Source organism: Festucalex cinctus, chromosome 15, assembly GCF_051991245.1.
Source record: "Festucalex cinctus isolate MCC-2025b chromosome 15, RoL_Fcin_1.0, whole genome shotgun sequence".
NCBI lineage: Eukaryota > Metazoa > Chordata > Actinopteri > Syngnathiformes > Syngnathidae > Festucalex > Festucalex cinctus.
Window position 1 is genome coordinate 14,037,713 of NC_135425.1, and position 24,980 is coordinate 14,062,692.

At 38.8% G+C, this 24,980-nt stretch overlaps 1 protein-coding gene across 3 annotated transcripts; it reads right to left on the bottom strand.

Annotated features, from left to right (window-relative positions):
• Positions 1-1,063: 1,063 nt before the first annotated feature.
• thbs4b (thrombospondin 4b) lies at positions 1,064-23,763 on the bottom strand. Of its 3 annotated transcripts, none has more exons than XM_077497835.1 (24): positions 23,728-23,763; positions 21,265-21,398; positions 20,975-21,149; positions 16,804-17,001; positions 15,352-15,605; positions 15,172-15,274; positions 13,820-13,902; positions 13,701-13,752; positions 13,473-13,624; positions 12,113-12,250; positions 11,787-11,864; positions 11,559-11,711; positions 11,368-11,472; positions 9,810-9,917; positions 9,566-9,725; positions 8,127-8,245; positions 7,854-7,906; positions 7,396-7,589; positions 5,299-5,477; positions 5,119-5,167; positions 4,819-5,015; positions 3,900-4,072; positions 3,558-3,697; positions 1,064-2,547 (listed from the first exon to the last, which is right to left on the bottom strand). In XM_077497835.1, the coding sequence occupies exons 3-24, from the start codon at positions 21,051-21,053 to the stop codon at positions 2,489-2,491; spliced, it is 2,826 nt and encodes a 941-aa protein (XP_077353961.1). In that variant the 5' UTR covers positions 21,054-21,149; positions 21,265-21,398; positions 23,728-23,763; the 3' UTR covers positions 1,064-2,488. The 3 variants fall into 3 exon arrangements, with proteins under 3 accessions (XP_077353961.1, XP_077353959.1, XP_077353960.1); XM_077497833.1 differs by lacking the exon at positions 23,728-23,763 and adding an exon at positions 23,544-23,662; XM_077497834.1 differs by lacking the exon at positions 23,728-23,763 and having other exon boundaries at positions 21,265-21,431.
• Positions 23,764-24,980: the final 1,217 nt, after the last annotated feature.

Here is a 24,980-nt window from a genome sequence, read left to right on the forward strand (position 1 = left end):
TTATGTCCATTCATTTGCCTTTTGAAGCGTAATAGTAAGCAAGAAAGCATTTTCTGGGTTTTGAATGGATTGAAAGTGGCTTGTTCAGGTTGGTATTGAAGATGTTTTGGCTTCTGGTCAAGCAGACGATTCATCTGGCATTGAGAAGGAACTGGACTCAAGTTACAAACACTAGTTGTTGACAGGCTGTACATGGAAGCAGCACACGACACCATGTGTGATGTCACATGAGCACAATCTCTCCATGGGACAAAACCATACAAACACACTAACAGACATCATTCAATGCTTCTGGACATGTGCACAAGATTTGTTTTCATACTATTAACATCCATTGATTGATTTCAAAATACCTTAGTGTTATTTTGCCAATCCATTTTCAATCATTTGGGCACAACAATCATTTAATAAAGCACATGTTCAGAAGCACTGAATGATGTTCTGTCGTACATCAGAGGTTAAAGCGCACTGAGAAATGGCTTCGCGACTCAAGCACACAACATTTGCCTTCAAATAGCACACACACCTGTCCAAAAGCATCTTTCTATCAATGTAGCACAGACTCGTCCACACGTCCTCAAGTCTTGAGTCTGTTGGCTGCGTGTTCGTCCAAGACCTCCTCCATCCTGTCAGGCAAAAACAAAAGGAGTCCGTCATGCTCATTCACATCAAATTACTCACAACACTTTGGGGTCGCACCTAAGTCCAATGCTAGCTAGCTAAAAACAAAAAAACTGACAGTAAGTAATGATGCCAGATTGTCATTAAAATGCCTTATTCAAAAATTGTTAACAAAGGTTAGCATGCAATATGCAATATGAAAAAAAAAAACCAAAACCCTCCAAAATATCATTTCAATCCATTGAGCAAAAATCGGATTCCATGTGCTTTGTGACTGTTCAGACTACAAAAGAGCCATCCAGTTTCAATCTGGATGGGCTTTGCCCCCCCAAAAAACCAACAACAAACAACAACATTCAGTTTTTCAAAAAAAAATGGCTCATTTCGTGTAGTAGGATTGAATAAAATTTTATTGATTTTACAGTTAATAATCCATTCAAATCCAGCCAATATTCCTTCCTTTAGTACGTGGGAAGAAATGTAAGAGTTGAGTTTTATTGCAGGACAATGTTTAAGAGTGAAGTTTCAAAGGCAACAAATACTACACTTGGGTCAAACATGTAGTTTCGTGCAAGTTGCCTAACGTCCAACAACAACAAAAAAAATTATTTTCCTCGGTTTTGTTTGATAGACATGTTCACAAGAGGGCACATTTGATGAGAACATTTCATGTTCTCAGTTATTTTGACACCCCCTACCCATTTGTCTGGCACTTCCTCCCACACGCGTCTGAAAGCGGCGCTGTCTGAACAATGGCGAGACAGTCGCTGGTTCGACAGATGGCTCCAGCTAGGAAGGCGACGCGAAAAGCCAATCACTGTCTGTCCTGTTCTAGCTGCATACTGAAAGAACATTCAGCGTAGTCTGGAATATGAAACTGTACTTAATTACAGCTGCAGTACACTTATGTAATGATTCATGTTGCGCAATCGTGTTCTTATGCTGTGAAGATGAGGCCATTTTCTAAAATGGTGGGAACATTATTTTATTTTTACCATTGCAAAATGTGAGTTTTGGAAGAATATGAGAAAAAGTAGTCTTACAACACCCTCATTGACCTAAACATTATGAATAATTCAGAATTAAGTGTATTTAAAATAAATAAATAAATAAAATAAAGTGGTACTTTGAAAAAGTGAGTTCTTGGACCATGACAAATAGTAGCAACATGTTGACGTCAGTAATGTTGAATCAGGGCATATTTCATATTATATTTGTATAAATGTACTGTATTTACTCTAATATTGTAAAACCAAATATTCAACTAGATTGGTCTGCGCTGGTGGAAATTACTCACCGGACGTGACAGCCGTAGTGTACTGTATTGGAAAATGGCGCCCTCTACTGCAGAAGAAAATTCATGGACATTACTCTCCCCTTTTTGTAATAAGTATGGTGGCGTCAGAGGAAGAATTGGAGCATTAGCATTTGTATAACATGCAAATACATGATCTAATAATTAGACCTGCCAAGAGGATCAAATGCACCAAAAAATATAAAACGACACACACAAAGAAAAGAAAACACAAACAAAAAGCTTAAAAAAAACAACCTTTATATTTCTGGGTATATTGTGATAATATTACCAATAAACAAAAATATATCCCATTTATTGCCAAGGAGCAACAATGCTGTTTACTATAAAAGTGCATCATATAATATATATGAAAAAAAAACTACAATGAATGAAATGATGACGCTCTATTACAGTAAACATGTCAAATTTTCTGTTGTGACATCGAATGTTGTTCGTGATGACATGATTCACATACAGTACGAGGATGCTGCTTTGCTAATACACTGAAAATGTACACAAAAATACATACATAGACACACACGCACACACACGGTTTGTTCTTCCTTTAGATTAGAGGGAGTCGACGCCGTGCTGAGTGCTGAATTCTTGGAAGTCCTCGGGGATGGTGTCTGACAAGAAGAAACAGAATATTTGCTTTGGTTATCGGAAAAAGGTTTTATGCTATGCACGTATTGGTAAGAGGCCATTTTTATCCAAGAGGAGACTGAGGCTTCAGCAAAGTGGGGACTGTGGAGTGTATAAAATGTTTTAGCCCTAAGTAGTAACAATAACAGATAACACTGAGGTTTTTCTGTAATTACTCCTCGGGAAGGAACTGCATTTTATCCAAGAGAGACTGAGGGCAAGGAGACAACCGAGCACTTCAGCAAAGTGTGCAGAGTGAGATTAACTCATTCACTCCCAGCCATTTTCACAGACGCAATCCCGTTCGCTCCCGGCTGTTTTACTGGATTTTGACTGATTTTGCAAGGCCCACAGAATATTGTGTTCAATTGCTATAAAAGCATGGGACCTATCAAAAGAAAGATTAAAGTCTATTCTTTCATCAGGAAAAAAAGTATGTTTCTATCTGTTTCCGTTTTGCAGCAATTAGCATTAGAAGAGAGCTAAGTTTCATCAGTTTTCACAAATCTATTTAAAATTCAAAGTAATTTAGCCTTTTTTCTAGATGGCTCTGGTTGATCTCCTTTGCTTTACTGCCACCTGCTGGCCATTTGCGTAATAACTACCATTTCTGCAACCGTTCTTTGCAGTTGAGAGGCTGCATCAAAGGCTTCTGTATGCTCTAGCATAAAAAAAAGAAAACAAAAAAACGTATAAATACGTCTTTGGGACACTTAAAACATAAAAAAAACGTATTTACACATTAATGGGAGCAAATGAGTTAAGTATAAAATGTCGTCTCCTTACTGAGGAATAAATACTTGAAAGCCTCCTTGTCATGGATTGCTTTTATTTGTCAGTACTACTTTTTGCAAAACATCACAGTCTCCAATTTGGTGTGAAGCTGCAATTTCTTGTTGGCCAGTCGCCCCTCGAATAAATTGCCGTCTCTTTAACAGCCACACAGTGTGAAGCAAATACCCGACAGTAGCTTGAAGGACAATCCAATGCTCACCATTGCAGCGGTATCTCAGATTGGACCAGATGATATTTTCCTGTGAGAAGCAGAAGACGCCCAGTCGGCCCCCCCTCATGGTGGTGTCGATGGTCACACCCGAGTCGGCCACCAGCTCGGATCCCTCATAGAAGCGGGCCCTGTTGTGACCCAAATAAGACGTTTTAAGGACATTCAGTATGAGGAAGATGTAACACTCAGATCTACACTCTGTGGATTAATTCATTAGTTCAAGCTCTGTTGCTAACCAAAACAGCAGCATCCCCCAGAAGTCGAATACAGTCGCTCGGCAGCATAAAATTATCACCTGATAAAATGTCTGTTGAGCATGAAGCACATTACCTGATGTATCCAACCTGCGGCCGGTGCTGCAGGTACCAGCGGTAAGAGACTTTGTCCTTCCAACCCACGTTGCGGGGGTCCTTCCACAGGAGGCGCACCTGGTCTTGGGTGTCCCCGGTGTGCCACAGGGAGTTTCTCAGATGCTCACCTGGGCCAGATCGGGATTTTACAGCCTGGTGGGGAGAGAGGGAGTGAAATCAAGAGAGAGAGCGAGTGAGAGAGAGTGATAAAGTGAGCAAGGGTGACAGTGAGAGAGAATCTAGCAGTATCTTTAAAGACCTGGAGATGACACGATTGCACTTCCAAAACCAACCTGTTTTCTCACCATTATGCTTTGGCCATTTTAGAAGCATTGGGAGTAGTTTTACTTTAAATGTATTAATGAACAAAGGAGTGAATTAGCTACCAACCAATGGACCGAAATAATACCAGCTAGTTATCCTTCTAGGTAGCTAGGAATTAACTAGTTACTAAGAAATAACAAAATGAACATCAAGATGCCAACCAACCATATATATAGGTAGCTAGCCAATTAGTCAACTAATAAATGACAGAATGAACAGCAAGTTGCCAACCATTTAACTAACAAATCAACCAACCAACCAACCAACCAACCAAATATTCCACCAGTTAGCCATCCATCTAGGTAGCTAGTCAATTAACTAGTAAACTAACAAACGACAGAATGAACCTCAAGCTGCCTGCTAACAAACCAACTTACCAAATATTCCACCAGCTAACCATCTAGCTAGCCAATTACATAGTCAACTAATAAATGACAGAATAATAGCAAGCTGCCAACCAACCAATCAACCAACCAACAAATCAACCAACCAACCAACCAACCAACCAACCAATTACTTTTCCCTTGGTACGAGGTGAAGGTCATAAACCGGTTGGTAAACAAAAAAGCACTAACCTTGAGCTGTATGCCAGGTTCGGCCACGGCTCGGAAGGGCGTGGCCTGCCAGTACGTCTGCTCCGTTTGTTTCCACATGACCACGTAGAAGGACGACGAGTCCTGGTAGCCGAAGATGAAGCCGGCGTAGTCGTCGTCGGTCACCGTGTTGACGTGGAAAGTCCCCTCAAAGTCCACGCCGCTGAAGGCCGTGTAACCTAAAGTCAGTAGCACCAAGTTGGCATCTTCTTGTTTTTTTTTTTTTTCTCGAGCTTTAAGGGTGTTCAATTTTGGGCGAAGCGTCCAGAAAGACTCTCTTACCCACAGCCAGACCCGGATCGCTGTTCATGGTCTGGACGATTTCCATTCCCTGAGGGAGGAACAAAGATCTGTTCAATATCGCTGATGCATGACACAGCTCACCGCTTATTTTGGAGAATGCGGTGAAGTTTAATGTTTGTTACTTTTTTGTTATTGAATGTTGACTTTAAGCATTCTTACCTGGTTGAGGACCACCCAATTGGGGTCAATCTGAGCATCGCCCTCGGGGTCCAGCACCACCGTCTGGTAGGCCCTGAAGTCGGTCAGCGTCACCTCAGCGTTTTCAGGGCAGTTGTCAATCTGGTCGACAATTTTGTCTTGATCGAAGTCCGACTCGCAGATGTCGCCCACGCCGTCGTCTGAGGGGGGAAGAAATCCATTGATGCTTATTTATTTATTTGGACTTCTTTGTGGTTCACTTCAGGGACAATAGTGCTTCATCACTGCACTGTAATTTTGATGCTCATTTATTAGCGCGTAGTCCAGCCTGCATCCTTCCCAGAATCTGTCCCGACGGGATGGATTATTGGATGAGGGGGAGGGATGCAATTACTGCTGTGTGTGCGTATGCAAGTGTGTGTGTGCTGGCAAGCTATATAATTGGCATTGATAGCTCATCAATTTGCTTAGAATAGTCCTTTAGTTCCGTGTCTTGACAGTTCAGCTGGTTTTCTTTTTTTCTTTCTTTCTTTCTTTCTTTCTTTCATTCAATTAGGATAAAAAAAATCTGTTCAATTGTATGTTTCACACATTTTACATGCACTTTTAAAAAACTTTATAACAAATCATTTAATAAAAGTCCAATGCTAACCATTAAGTTGATACATATTTTTTCCCCATGTAACTTTTTTTTTTTTTAATTTCATGTAACATTTAATTTTTGAAATTTCATCTGTTGAAAATTCATTTCCATTGTGTTTCATTTTTTTTTATGATAGTATTTTGCGCATTTTTCCACATTTTTTAATTGACATTTTTAAAATGTTCGCAAAATTTTATCATTGGAGCGACTATTTTTTGCTAGGTTATTAAAAATCAAATTATTTATCTTCATTTTCATTAACTTATTAACATATGTTGCTGGCAAATGTATGCATGCCTAAGTGCACTTGTATACATGACCAGGTTTATACATTTTCCTTTTGAAAAATATTAATCTAGTATTGTAGTAATAATGAAAAAAGTCTAAATATATAATGTATAAGGGGTAGGACAAGATAAGTTTTTAACTTCTTCCTACTCCCTTTTGAACATGTAAACTCTGATTAATTTATGATTGTATAAGGTTCTCCTTTTCTTTTTTTTTAATTTTTATTTTGTTTTTTGCTACTTGTTTATATATTCAATAAAAAAATCAATCAATCAATCAATCAATCAATCAAAAAACGTATTTTTCATTTAAAATTATCCATTTATACTGATAATTGCATCATTATGATTTCTATTTTTGTTGATGAAGATTTGGCATTTTTTCTTATAATTTGAAAAAACATAATTTGATGTACAATTTTTCTAAATGCCGGTTGTTTTATTATGGTATATATTACGCTGTACTATATATACACACACACACATATATACACATATATATATATATATATATATATATATATATATATATATATATATATATATATATATATATATATAATTATTTTAATTGTATTCCTAGATCTTGATTGTATTGCATGTTTCATACTTTGAGACCAGGAGTAACCTTTAAATAATAATAATAATTAAACCATTTGTCCTAACTATAGATATTTTTAATGACATCATGTATTTTTTTTGTACATCACTTTTTACTTTACAATTTTTTTTACATACATTTACTGTATATAATTTTTTTTAATACATTTTTCAATACAATATAATACTGCATGTTGTATGTTTAATACTTTTCTTGCACAAAGTATTTGTTATTTTTAACCATCAATTTTTATTGACTGATGGAATCAAATTTTACTTGACATTTTGTATGAGTTTTTTTCCTGCTCTTGCCGCCTGCTATAGTCTCGCTTTCCGCTCTTCTGAATTTGAGCCTTGAGACTCAGCATGAGTCATAAGTGGGTGCAAATAAAAGAGCTTTTGCCAAAGCCTAAAATTGCTCTTAATGTCACCTGACAAAAGCTTGCAAACCAGGACCATGTATGTGTTATGAATGTGCGCGAGTTTCACACTGACAGCCCAAATTGCTTGTACTGAAAATTTTAGGGAAAGTGACATGACCTGGTCCGCCACCAACACCAAAGAATGTTTGCCCGACTGGCTACGTACGGTTGTCATCGGTCTGCTCCGGGTTGGGAACCAGCCTGCAGTTGTCTGGTCCGGGTGGTTTCACGTCCGGGATGCCGTCGTTGTCGTCGTCGTCGTCGCACTCATCGCCCACGCCGTCTTTGTCGGTGTCCAGCTGCGAGCTGTTAATCACGAAGGGGCAGTTGTCCTTGGTGTCCTGGTGGCCGTCGCCATCGCTATAACGGGAGAAAAAACATGTCTTTAGTAGAATGATGAACAATAAAAACAGTACAAAATGTTTTTTATATTCAATTGAAGTGCTAATGTTCAAATTGTCCATAATGTTACAGCAGCGTACAAATACATTTATTAGAACCACTAACCGATCAAAATACCTCTATATTTGGGAATTTCATTGCAAAAAGTGCAGAATTTGGAAAACGGGTAACTACTGGAATGTGGAAAAAAAAAAAAAAAGTCCAAAATATCGTTGGACTTACCTGTCTTGGTTTGTATCACACGAGTCGCCCACAAGGTCGTTGTCAATATCAGACTGCAAGTAAAGTAGAGGTGGGTGTTAAAATCTGTTGTATAACCCCTGTTTTGAAATTTGCTATTTATAGATAATACAAAGCTGCGACTCATTTAGGCAAGAAATCGTAAAACATAAACTTGGATTTTTTTTCCGTTTAGTTTCAAAACGTACATTTAAAATGCAATTTCTAAATAGTAAAGTATTATTTTCTAAATAATACAGAGCTTGAGCAGCTGACCTGGTTGGGGTTGGGGATGTCGGGGCAGCTGTCGCACGCGTCTCCCACGCCGTCGCCATCGCGGTCCAGCTGGTCTGGGTTACGGACGTGCGGGCAGTTGTCCAGGAAGTTCTTCAGGCCTGATGATGATCCGAGCCACCCGTCAATCAATCAATTATCTTTCTCATTTATTCTCACATACACATTGTACTTCCTAAATTCTTTTTTTTTTCATTAAATATTTGATGTAGTACACAATTTTCTGATTTTTTTTCTTTTTAATTTTTTTAAATTATAGATAGATTTTTAGATTTTTTTTTAACATAGCATATAAAAAAATCCATCTCTAAAGTCTGTAATATGTTTCTAATTAAAAAAAACAAAACAAAATTAATTATGCTAAAAAAATAAACAATACAAATTTGTTTGTTCTCTTTTATGTTATTTTATTGACCTTTTTGTGTCTGAAATAAAATGTGATTGATTGAGTGATTGATTGTTCAGATTTTTCTTGTAAATTTCCTTTAAAAAATGTATGTATACTTTGTCTTGATTTAACTTGTATCCTTTTTTTTTAGTTTAATAGTGATATTTTTAGATTTATTTAACATGATGCAAAAAAGTACCATTTGTCTTTCTGCATTGTACTATATTTTTTATAGCAATTCTACAACTGAGTGCAATAGGGTGCAATTAGTCATTTGACCACTAGGGCGCGCTGTTGCACTACACTTTAAACCGTTTCCTCTTGTTCCCGATTTAAAGGGACTTCTTTCATCCCAGGCAGCATCAGCACCATAAAGGTCATAGAGAAGCAATGGAGGTGAAGCATTTCCAGTGCCGCTGGGCTTGCAAGACGTAATCACGCCGTTCACTTTGGGGTCAGACGAGGCAGACTCGCCAATAGTTTTAATGTCACGGAAAAGCTAAGAATAGACCTATGCTGCCGCTTATGCAACTTGAACGTCATCATCGGCTGTGACGTCGCTCGTCTCGCGTTTGCGTACTCTAGTGGTTCTCAAACTGGGGTCCCCGAGCAGTTGCTTGGGAGTCTGTAAAATAATTTGAAATGAATTATTATATCATACTAAAGAAAAATACTGCTCCCAACCTTTGCTTCGGGTCAGTTGAAAGCTCTGATATGATTGTGTCAAATCCTATAAATTTTTATCATTTGTAGCTCGCTCATGCTTTTGCTTATGTGGAGTTGCACTGGACAACCTCGGCAAAATAGTTGCATACATCGGGTTGAAAGTTTCTACCATGGATGATGAATAACTAATTTGCAACATATGAATGGGTACCATGATTTGACAATGTTCAGTGTGATTGCTTTCCATCATGCTTCTTTTTGGTCATACAAATTGAATAATTCAACTGGTATTTAGTGGTACATTAGGATTATGAAGGGGAAAAATCCAGGCCCTGGACCCAGAAAGGTGTGAGAACCCATGTAGTACCGTCTCCATCCATGTCATCGTCACAGGCGTCCCCTTTGCCATCGCTGTCCGTGTCCCTCTGGTCCGGATTGTCCACCAGACGGCAATTGTCACAGGCGTCGCCGTGTGTGTCTTTGTCGCTGTTCCTCTGGTCCACGTTGGGCTTCAACCAGCAGTTGTCCTGAAACCCAAAGCGGCAAAGTTGCGTTCGTCGAAACAAATTGGAGGAAAGACGTTTTGCTTTGGAAGCATCGAGAATGGCGACCTGCTCGTTGGGAATGCCGTCACCATCTGCGTCGTCGTCGCAGGCGTCTCCCCGCCCGTCTCGATCGGCGTCTTCCTGGCCGGAGTTCGGAACGAAGATGCAGTTGTCCTGTGGAGATGTCATCAAACTAAATGTTTTTCACTCATCCAAATCAGGAAGAAGACTTGTTTTGGTTAGTTAGTTAGTTACTTAGGTAGGTAGGTCGTTAGTTTGGTAGGTCAGTCAAGTGATCAATCAATCAGTCAGTCAGTCGGGCATTTGATCAGACCTAACCTAACCTAATTTAGTTTGGTAGGTTGGTGGTGGTATTTTTTTTCCAAGTCAAGTCACCGTGGTCGGCAGGTAAGTATGTCTATAGGTAATTAGGTAGGATGTAAGTAGGAAGTTATTTTCTTTTTATTGAAATCAGAACATAAAACCATATTTGGGTTAGTCAGTCAGTCAGTTAGTTAGTGTAAGTGTTAGTGGTAGGTTGGTAGGTAGGCAGTCCATCAGTTACTTGATTGATTGGTTAGTTGGTCAGTCAGTCAGCCTTAACCCAATGGTTGGTCATTTAGATGGATAGTACGTAGTTTGTTAGTCTGTCTGTCAGTGTGTGTTAATTGGTCAGTCAGGTTGTTAGGTACAGTAGTAGTTTGTCAGTTAGTCAGTCAGCCAGTCCATCTGTTGGTAAGTCAGTTGGTTAGGTAGGTAGTTTGTCTGTCAGTCAGTCAGTCAGTTTGATTGGAAGGAAGGTGGGTAACAAATTTGTCAGTTTATCAGTAGGGATGTAACGATATCCAAACACGATATGATATTATCATATGAAGGTCACGATACGATAATTATCACGATATTGTGGGGGCGTTGGCGATATTTTAAAAAAGATCACATTATTGTAAAAAAAAAAAAAAAAAGAAAAGAAAAAGCTCATACAAAAAAAAAGCACAATATTGTGCTTTTGTACATAACAGCAATGCATATAAACCATCTACAATCTCTAATAACAATATTGAGGCACTTACTTGCTCATGCAAGCACACATTGATCGCTTCACAAGCAAATTAGGTTCCCCTTCATCTGACAATTAGCGTAGATTTTGAACATAGAAGGCCAAAACATCCCTAATAAAAAATAAATTGCACTAATAAACTAGCCACTAGAGGGCGCTAGAACTGCACAAATGGAAATCAACCTGACTTTTTTTTTTTTTTAACAAATATGTTCCTTTTAAATACTGTGAACATGACGACGAATATATTGTGGCAGTTTTAATATCACGATATCACGATATTGCCCTTATTGTTACATCCCTATTTATCAGTTGATCCACCTGTCAGTTAGTCGTGTGATTGGCCAAAAATACAGGACCTAAGAGTTAAAAAGCAGTTACTTAGGTAGGGTGGTAGTTATTCGGGAAGTTAATCGGGACATCTGTCAAGTAGTTATTTTGTTCATTCGTCAGTCAATCTTTATGGTAGTTGCTTAGGTATTAGATAAGTAACTAGTTTGTTTTTGTGAGTCAGTCTGTCAGTTAGCTGGCTGGTTAAGATAGTGTGTCGTTTGGACTTCAAATTACCTTTTTACATGAGGGGTCCTTACACTTGAGTTTCTCGTCAGGATATCCGTCAATGTCCGTGTCTTTCCCGCACAGGAATCCGTTTCCAGCCCAGCCGATTCCACACTGAGAGCACGTGAAACAAAAGTTTAGCATGTATGATGGTGGCGAAATCTACGTTCATATACGTTCGTAAGAAAGCACGCGGTAACCTGGCAGGAGACGGAGCCGTCCCTCTCGGATACGCAGTGCGCGTTGACGTCACACGGGTTAGTCAGGCTGTTAGCGCAGCTGATCTCAGGCTTGCAGCCTTTCACCTGGTCGCCCGTGAAACCCGTCTTGCAGCTGCCGCAGTGGTAGGAGCCCTGCGGGGTCCGGAACACATTTGCTCACACATCTGGTGCTACAGTACCACATCGGCCATGTGAGGATTCACCTACCTCCGAGTTGTGACAGATGGAATTGGCCGCGCAGCCGCCGTTGTTTGGGCCTTTGCATTCGTCGATGTCATTACACACCTGGGGAAAAAAAAAGCAAACTCAGGACATTTTGTCATATCAGGAGACCTCCACCATTGCTCGACAAGCCAGTTTTACTTAATAATTACAAAATGTCCCATTTGGCACGAATAAAAGTAGTTATTTACTTTAAAATTTACTGACCGATTTTCTTGCGAACTAGAAGACTGGCAACTAACTGAATGACTGACTAACAAAACTAAGCAAATGTGTACAGTCCAAAGTATTTCTATTATGGCATCACCTACCTGTTTGTTGGTTTGGGCGAACAGCGCTCCTACGCCCTCTACTGGCAGGCCGGTGTAGCCCAACGGGCAGGCATCGCAGCGGAAACCCGGCGCTGTGTTCACACACTTGACTCCAGGGAAGCAAGGGTTGAACTGGCACTGCAAGAAATTATGAACTTGAACTAGACAAGTTACCATAGTTACTTTCTCTTGATGCTATTAAATTCTGTTATACTTCGATGAAAATCCTTTACAGTCCTCTACTTGATATCTGAGAATTACGGTGGAGCTCTTGGAAAACAATGCACATTAACTCAATCTCTCGCAGCCATTTTCACTGAAGCAACTCCCGCTGAAGCAAGTCCCGTAGAATATTGTGTTCTATTGCTATAAAACATGGACTCTACCAAAAGAAAGATTAGAGTTTCTTCTTTAAATCAGGTAAAAAAAAAAAAAAAAAGCATATTTGTTATCGGTTTCCGTTTTGCAGCAATTGGCATTAAGAATATAGCTAAGTTTCATCAATATTCACATTCTTGGTGAAAATACTGTCAAAAAGAGCTTGTTGCAACATGGCCTTGGCTGATCTCTTATACTCTGCTGCCACCTGATGGCCGTTTTTTTGTAAAAACTAAAATTGCTTTAGGCCACCTCTTGAAGTCAGAAGCTGCATCAAAACTGTACTTTATGCTCTTGCAAAAACAAACAAACAAACAAACAAACAAACAAAAAGTGTAAATATATTTTGGGGAGTGAAGGACAAAGTATTAAAACACGTGTTTACACATTTTTGGGTTTGAATGACATAAGTGGCTCAGTGGTACATGATATAATTTTGTAAAATACTTGAAAGTAAAACTGAAATTCTACACACTTTTCAAACCTATTGCGGTGGAGTAAACAAAATGTAATCTAAATAATGTAAACAAACGGAACTAAAACAATCATTTCTAACAACTACATAGTCTACAGGATAATTACTTGTATGACCATTACATAAAGTGGGGGAGGGGGAAATCGACCTTGCATTTAAAATTGTAATTTCTGTAATGTTAATTAAGGTGTCACTTGACACTTTATAGTGATGATTTATGTCATTTATCATGTGTATCAAGTCACCTTCAACCGACTCAATGTGTTTTGATTAAAAACAGGGCGCTCATGTAAACAACATGGATTTTAATGAAGTGAAATGTTAATTTTTTGCCTCACACGTCCTCTCCTTACATACGCTACAGCTCCTAATTGTTCTTGCTCGGTACACATGCAATATTCATAAGCGGTCGCACAAAAAAGCCGACTGGGCTTTTATTTATTCAAGGTCAAGGTCAAGGGCGGCTCATTTGCATCACTTCCGAGGAAGGTGACGGCGATGAGATACCTCGTCCACGTCGTCGCAGTTGAAGCCGTCTCCCGTGTAGCCGTCGGGGCAAGGCCCGCACTCCACGCCGTCCGCCGTCTCCTGGCAGGTGACGTCGCGGAAACACACGCCAGGGCCGCACCTCGGTTTCACCACGTCGGTCCCGCCCAGGCCTTCGGATGGTAATCATCACGAGTTTAACGTTTCAATTTAACGCCGCAAGATGACAATCAGTGGTGGTGATCTTACCGCAAGCCTGACACTCGGAGATGGTGTTGGTGAGGAAGGAGGTCTCTTTCACCTGCAAAGACTCACGTTAGGTCATCATCATGTGAGGGGTCTCCGAAGATTGATGAAGGAGATCTTACCTGCTGGATGAGGATGTCTTTCAGCTCGTTGATCACTTTGGTCAACTCCATCATCTGATTGGATAGCTGCTTGGTGTTGACGCCTGATGGCAAGATCATGTCAGGTGAAAAATTGGGGTCGGAGTTAAGTTTTGGTTCAGTTTCTCTTTTAGACAAATATAAACACAGGAACAGGCAGCTATCAGCTGCCGTATGCAGTTGAGAACCAAACACAGACATCCAGTGATAATAGATGAAGTAATACATTTTTCTAAGGTCAAATACATGTTTTTTTAAGGAGGGATTTTAGGGAATAACTGTTACAGGTTCAAGTTAAGTTTAGGGTTGGACCAGGTTCAAGGGTTATAAATTGGGGTTTGGGATTAGGGCAGGGGTCTGCAATCTGCTGCTCTTTAGTCCTTCTCCCGTGGCTCGCTGTGGATTTTTAAAAGAAAAATTTGATTTTTTTTTACATAATTATTTTTATTTTATTAGATAAAATATAAAATATTTGTGAAATTAATTGACTGAATAAAAAATAGAAAAAATATTCAAAAAAATGTCGAGTCCAACTTTTAAGTTGTCAGAAAAAGACATGAAAGGTAGATTAAAGTTAAAAAAAAAAAAAAAGAAAGAAAAAATGTTCAAAAAGTGACCATAAAATGTCCAAAAAGAAAGAAACCCGCCAGTAAATTAGCATAAAAAAATGTCCATGAAGTTGCCAAAAATGATAGAGAAATTCATTTTAAAAAAGTCAGAAAAGGAAATATTCAAAAAAATAACCATAAAATGTCCAAAAACAAACAAATCCCCCAAATTACCAAAAAATTTCCACAAAATCATCAAAAATGTGAGAAAACCAATAACAAAAAAAGGCAGAAAAATGTCCAAAAATGTCTATAAGAGGAAAAAGAGAGACAGAAAAAGAGAGACAGAAAATGACCATAGTATGTCCATAAAAATGCCCAAAATATCAGAAATTTGATAGAAGTCTAAAAATGTATGAACAATTACCAAAAAAAAAAAAAAAAAAAAAAAAAAAAAAAAAAAAAATCAAGGTTAGGGCGACCACACACAAAAAAATGCTGGGTTGTTTTCCAAACTCAATCACTGGGTACTTTTACCTAAGGTTTGGTTAAATAATTTTGATCCAGCAGGGTTGAAGCTGGGCAACATTTTAGAGTTGTGTACTAAGTTGAAGTAAATTTAATGTAACATTTGTTGTTCTTCTGCAAAAATGGTTTTGGCTCGGGCCCTTATGAACCCATCACTGGGTTAGCTATTTGTATTTCACTCAATTTGGGTTACTTTTAACCCAGCAGCTTTAAGAGTGTCGTGCTAGTTTTCAGGTTAGGTTTATTTCATGATTTTACCCAAGGTTTGCACGGAGTCTCTTTGCTGGAAATGGCAGTCTTGCAAAGACGCAACATTCTCAAAGGTGTCTCCGACCACCAGCTTGAGCTCATGTAAGCCCTCCTGTTGAAGTGAGTCACATTTCAACTAGCCATACTGTAAATCATAATTTACGGTGTGAGGATGAGGGGGGCACCCACTTGATCTTTGTTCAGCATGGTCTTCAGTTCTACCATGCCGTAGCCGGCCGGCAAACCCTGGAAGGCGGCGGGGAGATCCTGCACCGTCTCCACCAGCTTGCAGTCCAGATGCAGGTCCATCCCACCAGGACCGCCCGGCTGCTGGAGACCCCTCAGGTGGAACAACAGTTTGTGGACGTTGCCGTCCGCCAGCACCAGATTGTTGAAGGTCACCGAGCTCGTCCTCTTGTCGGTGCGCAGGTAGCGCAACACGCCTGAAGGTGATAGCAAAGCAAACGAGCTCACGTGAAGTCAACATAGCATAGATAAGCTGAAAGTAGAATGTGAAAATCATGAAAATCTAAGTACCGTATTTTCCGCACTATAAGGCACACTGCATTATAAGGCGCACCTTCAATGAATGACAGATTTTAAAAACTTTTCCCAGATAAAAGGCGCTACAGTAGAGGCTGGGGTTACGTTATGCATCCATTAGATGGTGCTGCGCTAAAGGGAATGTCAACAAAACAGTCAGATAGGTCAGTCAAACTTTGTTAATAGATTACAAACCAGCTCTCTGACAACTCCATTCCCTCCCAAAATGAATAAACAGCTGTTTTATTATTTTCTCTGAGGTAAAATATTAGTATTAGCTCGCGATCCAAGATGGCGGGATCTTCTGCGCATGTGCGTCACCGTCACCGATCGTGCAGGGTCACCGATAGCGTCTTGACAGCGAGACCTGTTGCGGCTCAATATTGATCCATATATAAGGCGCACTAGATTATAAGGCGCATGGTCAGCTTTTGAAAAAATTGAAGGCTTTTAGGTGCGCCTTATAGTGCGGAAAATATGGTAATGTTACAAAGTATATTGTCATAGTGTAAACAAATATTGGTGACAAATGACAATTGATGCGATGTAAAAGTCAATAAATTGCAACAAAATTTCCGAGTCATTTGTGCTGTGACATAATAAATATTTACTGATCCAATTTGACAGGGACATTTCTGCATGCCTCAACACATTGGAAAAAAAAAACACAAAAACAAAAAGACTACAAATGAGATATATGGAAATAAGTAGCATTGCATTTCTGTCCGTGTAAGCCGTTTTCCCGGAGACAACATCAGCATTAAAGGTTTATATGATAATTAAAGTCACAAAGGGCATCCATGCGTGCTTGATCGCAGTTATGTAATGCTTATGCAGCGCTCTGATTCATTTATGATGTGCGCCGCAGTAAAGTTGGCACATTTGCATTAATAAACACGCCATCGATGCTTATTTCTGAATGTTACAAGATGCCAGATTTTTTGGTGTCAACTATGCTAATGTATCAAGGAGAGGCGATAACTGATCTCAAAATAATTAATTATTTGGTAATCAAGTTGTTTAATTTAAAATTGTTCAAATCCTTGGAATTTCACCCACTCAAGAGTAATTCTAAATGGGAGGATTCATCATGCATACCTTTGTTGAGTTTTCCCATCACGGTGAACTCAAAGTACTTGCTGTTGTCCCGCGGGTTGTACAGGCCGAACACGGTGGTGCCGGTCTTGGGCTGCAGTTTGAAGGAGGCCAGGATGAAGGCCTCGTTGGCACCCTGCTCCACCAGACCGCCTTGCAGCAGGTCGGGCAGGCAGTCGGGTGAGGTCAGCAGGTCATACACTGTCCAAGAGGATTAAAAAAAATAAAATAAAATTGTGATAGTCGAAAATCACACTATTTAAACACAGTGAAAACATAATTACACTCCAAGTCAAAGGGAAGTCCAGTTAAAAAAATAATAATTCTTTCCAATTATATGTTCTGTGCAGCCCGTCTAGTGTAAACACGGCATTTTTTATAATATGAATTAAGCAACAAAATCCACCCATTTTATCCATCCCAGGAGGGCGGCCATTTTGTCACTTATTGTCGACTAATAATGACAACACAGTTGCTCAGGGCAAGATGACTTGTGATTGGTTGTTACCTGAGCCCTTGCGTAACTGTGATGTCATTTTAGTAGACGGTAATCCATCTATTTTTAATCCATCTCAGGGGGCGGCCATTTTGCCGCCCCCTGAGATGGATTAAAAATAGGTGGATTTTGCTTCTAAATTTAAATTCCTCAATATGAATCAGAATGCTGTGTTTAGACTAATCATGTGGGCACTTAAACATATGTGAACAACATTTTTGGCTTGACTGAAAAAAAAAAAAATGTAAAGAAAATACATAATTGAATTGAAAAATATTAATATTGTTTTATACCTTAAGCCTCCCATGCCCTATACTTAAAATTGAAACTTAGTCTAAAATAGTTTCAACACATTGGAAACATATTTAAAAAAGAAAAAAGAAAAAAAATAGATAGAAAGTTTGAAAGTTTAAACCTTAAAAATATCCCTGCCACACAATTTCACAATTTAAAGTGAATAAACACACACTTTAATTAAACACAATATGAGGATAACTTTGACTGTTTAAAAATGTAAAAGTACAAAATGAGGGAACACAAAATATTTTTTTTATAATTTAAGCCTTGAACTGACCCTCACGCATGCTGATATTACATTGAAACTTAAATATACTTTTTCATGATATTCAAAATGTAGTTCAAAATATATAATAAAAATTTATAGAAAATATTCAATAATATCAAATTACATTTTTTTAAGCACAGTATGGGTATCAGTATTTCATATTTTTTTTTCAATCTAAAAAGCTGCAAAAAAACATCAAAAATTAAACTTTATTGATAGCAAGAATTTCCACCATAAACAATCTGATATTGTTAGCCAAAATAGCCAGTAGCATAATTAACTAAGTAGTCATGTTACGCAAATAAATAAACAAATAAATAAATAAAATACCAATATGCTTGTTCAAATTTTATTTTTCCTTTACGTAGATTCTCAAGTCATCCACTTCATAGTAATCCGCAAAAGTTATATTGGGCCAACTGGACTGCGCTATGATATGTTTGACAGAAATATCTGCGATATAGCAGGGCCGTGATATCTGAATGGCAAAATGGAGGAAAGTGCTGGATCTAACTAACTAACTAACTAACTAACTAACCAACCAGAAGAGAATGCCGTCACTCCAAGTCCAAGAAAAGACATTTGACGTGTGATGCGAATGCGAGGAGACATTTTCAGGTTCGTCGTGCTGAAAATGGCTGACGGAGTACACTTGAGCTCACAGTTTATCCTTTAATAATGTGTCTTAGGAGAGGGCCAAGCCATTTGAGGATGTGGGGTAGGTGTGTGCGTGTGTGTGTGTGGGCCGCCATCTGCACACATCATTAATACATAAGCAGCCGAAAAGCAGACGGCGGAGGCCCTTTATCACTAGCTGCCAAAATCGCCCCCAAACGCTGCGCCAAAATTGTCCCTCGACCCCACTTCTCGCTCGCCTCATTGCCGCCCAAAATAAGCATACTGACGATTGCGTCGTTTCCAGGATTATTTATTTGGAAAACTGTTGACAACTTTGAAAATTTGGCTCTACAATTCATAGAAAAATGACAAATTCAAAATGCGAACTGACGAGCATGTTAACATGAATGTAACAAAAAAAAAAGAAAAAAAAAAAGACATGTACGTAGCTGTTGATTGCAGTCAGTCATTTAGTTAGAATTTGCACAAAAATGTTGTAACTGCGATAAAAAGTACACTTTAGTGAGAAGTGATAGAATAATAAAAATGTTTGCAAGTTTGGTCCAGGCGCATGAAGTCTTTGTTCCGCAGCCAAAAAGTCCGTTTGAGCGTGATTAACGGCAGCTCCCAGTGAGGCATCAATATTCATCCATTAACATCACACACGGAATGGATGATTTCACATGAAACGCTCCCGATTGGAAGTCGGCACATTCCGGGAGGGGAATGACGGACGACGCCGGCTTGTTTATTGGACTTGATGGACTTTTCATCAAACGGCCGATTAATGGACGTCTGAAAGGTGGCCCATCATTCACCCGGGGGATTCGTTAGCAAGCTCGTAAACTGTAAACAGCCATTTGTCCTCTCTTGCAGATTCAGCCAGGCTTGGAATTCCTCAAAATTCCTCCTCAAAATGCTCAAATGTGAAGTTGAAGGTGTTGGCATTAAAGTGTTTCGTGATGTGCACACATACTGATAATTGGGCCGATTTGAAGCCTGATTACCTGCCTCTGATTAATGTTAACAAAGGCCCCTAATCAATCATCTCAAGATTATCCTGTGGTGTAGTGTTTTAGAAGTCATTTTACCCTTTATTCATTTTATTTTATTTCTCCTAAAAAAGTTGGATGTGTATAATATTATCTTGAGCTATTATCCTTGTGCTCCGTGTGGAGTATGTTAAGAGGAATTCTTTAAGCCCAAAACAATCGTAAATGTTATTAAACGTGTTTAACAATTACAATCAAAAGCGAGTCTCCTTCCCAAAATCAGATCTCTATTATAGTACCAAGTCTGACCCGTGAGAGGCAGGACAGGACATCAAAACTTTCAGAAAATACAATGAAGAAGAAAAAGTATAGCAATCGAAACCTTTGTACTCAGCTTCACCGAGCTTCCTGATTTGCTGGTGTTCGATTTCAACTCTTGATCAGGGAATAGTTGGCTTGGCCAAAATCGGTGTTGAAATTTGCAACAGTCAGCCCGATAGTTTTCTAAGCAGACAATGCAGGGGGAAGAAAACTCTTAACACTACACACCACGGGATCATCAATCTTTTCTGACATATCTGATGAGGCCTGATTATCATTATATATATATATATATATATATATATATATATATATATATATATATATATATATATATATATATATATATATATATATATATATATATATATATCAATACTTTTCTACAATTTAGAATTTACTATTTTACTACTGAGCCACCATGTGGCTCCAGAGCGACAGGTTGCAGATCCCTGCACTAGATAATCACTTTGAATAATCTCTCTGAGACATCACATTTGGCATGATTATCGGCATGGGTGTACCCACACCCTTTCAATTGGCTGTTGTTCTGTTTTATGTCAGTGAATCGAGGATTTACCATCATAAATGCTGAATGGGGTTAACATTTCCGATTGTCAACCATTATTCAAGTGGATTGGTGAGGAAAAAAAACAAAACACTTTTATGGCAGTCCACACATCAGGATAATTGCTTAGGATAATCTTTGAGACATCTGATACTCAGAACTTTGCTGGTCGTGCCTTTAGATGTAAACAGCAATTTTTTCCTTCCCACAGTTTGAGTTTTGCGAGACCTTCATGGTCACTATCAGATTGTGTCTGATTACTTCCATGTGTGCGACTGAGCCGGGAGCAAATGTTTAAATTAAAAAAAACAAAACGAAAAAAGCCTGCTCACTGCAGCTAGGAGGTTTGAAACTCTGAGGGATTTGTTTCACTTTTCACACATAATGTATAATTCCTTATGTGTTGGTCGTTCCTTCATATCATATTCCTTTTTTTGTTTCTCCGGGCCTCGGCTTCATCATCCATAATGCAGCGAAATCAAACAAAAGTGGGTTCGAGTACACGGCGGCGGAGCGGCTCGACCTTTCTTTGCCGTCACGTTGTAGAAAATTGAGGCTGTTAAAATCCAATCAAAGGTAACATGAGGCGAGCTTGTAAATGATTGATCACTCACCTAAAGCCTGGGCTCTCACGTACGTGCAAAGTTGCAGCACAAGCTGCGAGGCCACGATCGCCGCGCTCCACCGGCCCATGCTGTCGGCGTCCCGCGTCCAACTTGGTGCTCACAAGTGTCTGATGGAAGCTGGTGAGAGGAGTTTCACCAAGAGAGGGAGGAGGAGGAGGAGCGTCTGGGGGGGAGAGGGAAATAAGGACCACCACATGCGGCGAAAGAGTGAGTGGACTCAGGTTTGACTGCGGCTGAGGATGTTTAGGCTGCTTGCGCTCGGTTCCTGGAAAACATACTGTAGTTGGTATTCCTTGACACCTCGGCCATGTGTCTCCACACCCACTCTTTCTTCACGCCATCCCAGAGGGAAAAGTCAGGAAATGAGGCCAGGTCTTAATTTAACAAGACCGCCTCCAGGTTAGCAGGAAGTCTGGTAAAGGTGAAAAGTCACAGGGAATGTTGACTTAAGACTGTTTTGTTAAACTGCTGACATAAAACTAATTTGCATACAAGAATGCCCCACTAGTCACTGACATTGAAAAAACACAAGTGGAGCAAAAGCTGAATTGGGAAAGGGGTCGTTCATCAGAGCCAAACAGTAATTTTTTTTCGTGGCTTAAAGAGGCCTAAACTGTTTGAAAAGTTTTCTGGTGGTGTTCATGAACCCCGATACTAGTGTTTGCTTTTTCTCCACCTCTACGATTGGATGCCATAGATAAGGGCTTTACATAAAATAAATAAATAAATAAATAAATAAATAATCAATAAAATGTTCAAGTGATCCGTACTTGACTAGCACCTGAGTAAAACAAACAAACAAACAAACAAACAACAATAGTGATACTAGGTAGATACAATATGCCGCTTTAAGTTGCAAGCTTAGTAATGCTAAGCTAATGAGTCCATACTTTCCATGACCTTTGTTGGAAACATTGCCCTTGCCAACATGGCCACCACATTGCATGATCTAGTCTACTACTGTAAGTCTGTTCATACATTTGAGCTGTCAATTGATGGCACCATAGCAGCACCATTAACTGGCACTGAGGTGAATTAAACATAAATATAAACACAAATATGAACGTCCACGACAGTGCACGAGGTAAAGGGACACATCCAACACGCGGAAAACCACAGTATGTTCAAAAATTTCTTCACATCATCTAATATTATTCTCTTATACAGTGCAGTGCTAAATTTATATTCTATTTTATATATATATATATATATATATATATATATATATATATATATATATATATATATATATATATATATATAGCTAAATTTATTTAAAAAACAAACAAAAAAAAACAGCCGTGCGATTGGCTGGCAAGCAGTCCAGGGTGTCCCCCGCCTACTGCCCAAAGCCAGCTGAGATAGGCTCCAGCACCTCCCGCGACCCTTGTGAGGAATAAGCGGTCAAGAAAATGGATGGATGGATGGAAAACAAAAAACAAAACAAAAAAAACATAACTTTTTTGTGTTTAATTTTGGGGGTTGGACCTGTTTTCTATTTAGATTAATTTTCAATGAGGAAAATAATTTTTAAGTAAGTAAAAATGACTTACAAGCTTCCAGAATAAATTGAACTTTTCAGTCAATGTACTACTTTACATGGAAACTTTTCCAAACAGCAAAGTTGCAGTTGTGCAGCCTCAACATCGTATCCCACTGACTAATTAGGCGTATGAATGCAACAACAACCCAGAAACAAAAAGAAACAAAAAAATAAATAAAAAACTTGTGTCCCTGAATTGGTAAAAGCGTCTTAGGATGTTTTTCGCAGAAGAATAAACAGAAGAAGATGAGTCATAGTTTCCTGCATGTCTACCACAGGTGTTCTGTGAGGTCTTTTATTTGGGCCTTGTGTTCAAGATTTTGGCTTTGAGGTCAATAATAATGGAACCCTCAAAAAATGGGGCTGGGATTAGGTCATTAAAAAAAAGACAGTATTTGGAAATGCGGCTAGGATAATCAGTTAAACGCACACGCAAGCATGCATGCGCATGGCAGCCGATGTAAACCACACTGACAATCTGTGTAAAACTCCCAAGGAGAAAAGGCAGGACGAATGTTTACGCTGTGAGCGAACGTCTGGCAGCTAATCACACTTTTACACATGATGTCCAAAAAGGACGTTCAATCACTGCAAGAGTGACCAATTATTTACTTTAGAGGCAAGAAGACCACTTTTTTCCCCCTGCCAATGTAAATCAAGGGAAATTTGTATGGGGCCGGACTATTTAAAGGAGTGCCAAAGCTGAGGATGTAACACTAGCATCTATGCTAGCTTTTGTTAGCATTTAGCATTTTCGTTTCGAGTGCTTTGAGTGTTGTTCAAGAAAATTCAAGCTGTCTACTGACGCTCCCGGTTGAAGTTTGCCGTCGGGTAAAAAAAGTAAAGCTGAGTAATAGCGACGTTAAACAGATATACAAGCTCTTCCTGGGATGGTTTTTCCCTCAAAATCAGCACTTTTGCGGCGGACAGAAGCTGTTACGGCGCAGCATGACGCGACCGCCGGGCTGGCGCTCGCAAACCCCGCAGGACGTCCGAGTCTTACGAGCGTCGTACCTGAGGAAGGTTACATAAGAGCCGCCAGTCAGCACCTTTTTTGTGGTACCAAACACTCGACTGGAGGAAACCACAAATTACAACGTTACTTTTCGTACCAGACTAAACGCTGGAGACAAACTAAACTACGATTTAATGCTTTACAGGAACAGCCTCACAAAAGCACTGGCGAGGGCGTGCGTACCTCCACAAAGGCTTCAGCGTTTGTTACCTGTCAATCTGGATCCGCAGCCTCACAGGCTGGATTTGAATAGAATTTTCCATGCTGCATTTACACGACAGCCAAATTGGCACATTTTGCTTGCTAGGTCTTTTTCTGCAAAGTACAGAATTCTAATAAAGACAAAAATAAAAAATAACAAATGATAATAAAAAAAAACAAAAAAATAAATACAAATCTTTGATGAATAAAGTAATAGAATAAAATATTAAAATAACATTCAATTAAATTACAAATGAATTAAAATTAAATACAAACAAAAATAAACAAATAAAATGACATGTTGAATAAAAACAGAGGGATAAAAGACAAAATAATGAAAAAATATAATAAAAGCTGAATTAATAAAAACAAAAAGTACATAAAGACAAAAAGAAAAATGGATTAGATGTAAAATAAAATAAACAAAAAATACAAATAGATTGAATGATACATAAAATAATAGAATAAAATATTAAAAAAATATATACAATTAAGTGTGAAATTAAATAAAATTAGATTCAAATGAAAATATTAATAATAATTATAATTGAACATTAATCCAGTAGGGCTATATAAATAAAGACGGCTTGAGTTGACTCTCTGATATCTGCATACTCGGGTATAGCGGAGCCCAGAGTTTAAAGCAAACATTGTGAAGAAGCATTGAGCTGCTGTGCTGCACACAAACTGAAGCTGCCAAAGAAGTGAAGTCAGTCACGAGTGTATATATTTTTATATCCAGGTTAAAATGTTGCTTTATTCGCTTACCTTAGATGACCTTTTTATTTTTTTTATTTTTATTTATTTCATCCACCCATCCATTTTCTTGACCGCTTATTCCTCACAAGGGTCGCGGGGGGTGCTGGCGCCTATCTCAGCTGGCTCTGGACAGTAGGCGGGGGACACCCTGGACTGGTTGCCAACCAATCGCAGTTTTTATTTATTTATTTCTTTTAAATATATATATTCAAGAAACCTACTTTTAATTCTCTACTTTTAAATGCTCCAAAATCTTCTGTTTATATGTTGTTGGCAGTAGATGCCTTGTCTTATATAAATTAAAAAAAATAATAAATGAAATGAAAATAAAATAAAACTAAATACAAATAAACGCCGGCCTTCGTATCATGTCTGTAGGATCACTCAAAATGTCTGTGGCCGCTGAAACACAAAACTCTCCTTCTTGCCCTTCTTGGAAAAAGGCAATAAGGCCGGGAGATTAATGGGAGGGGGCG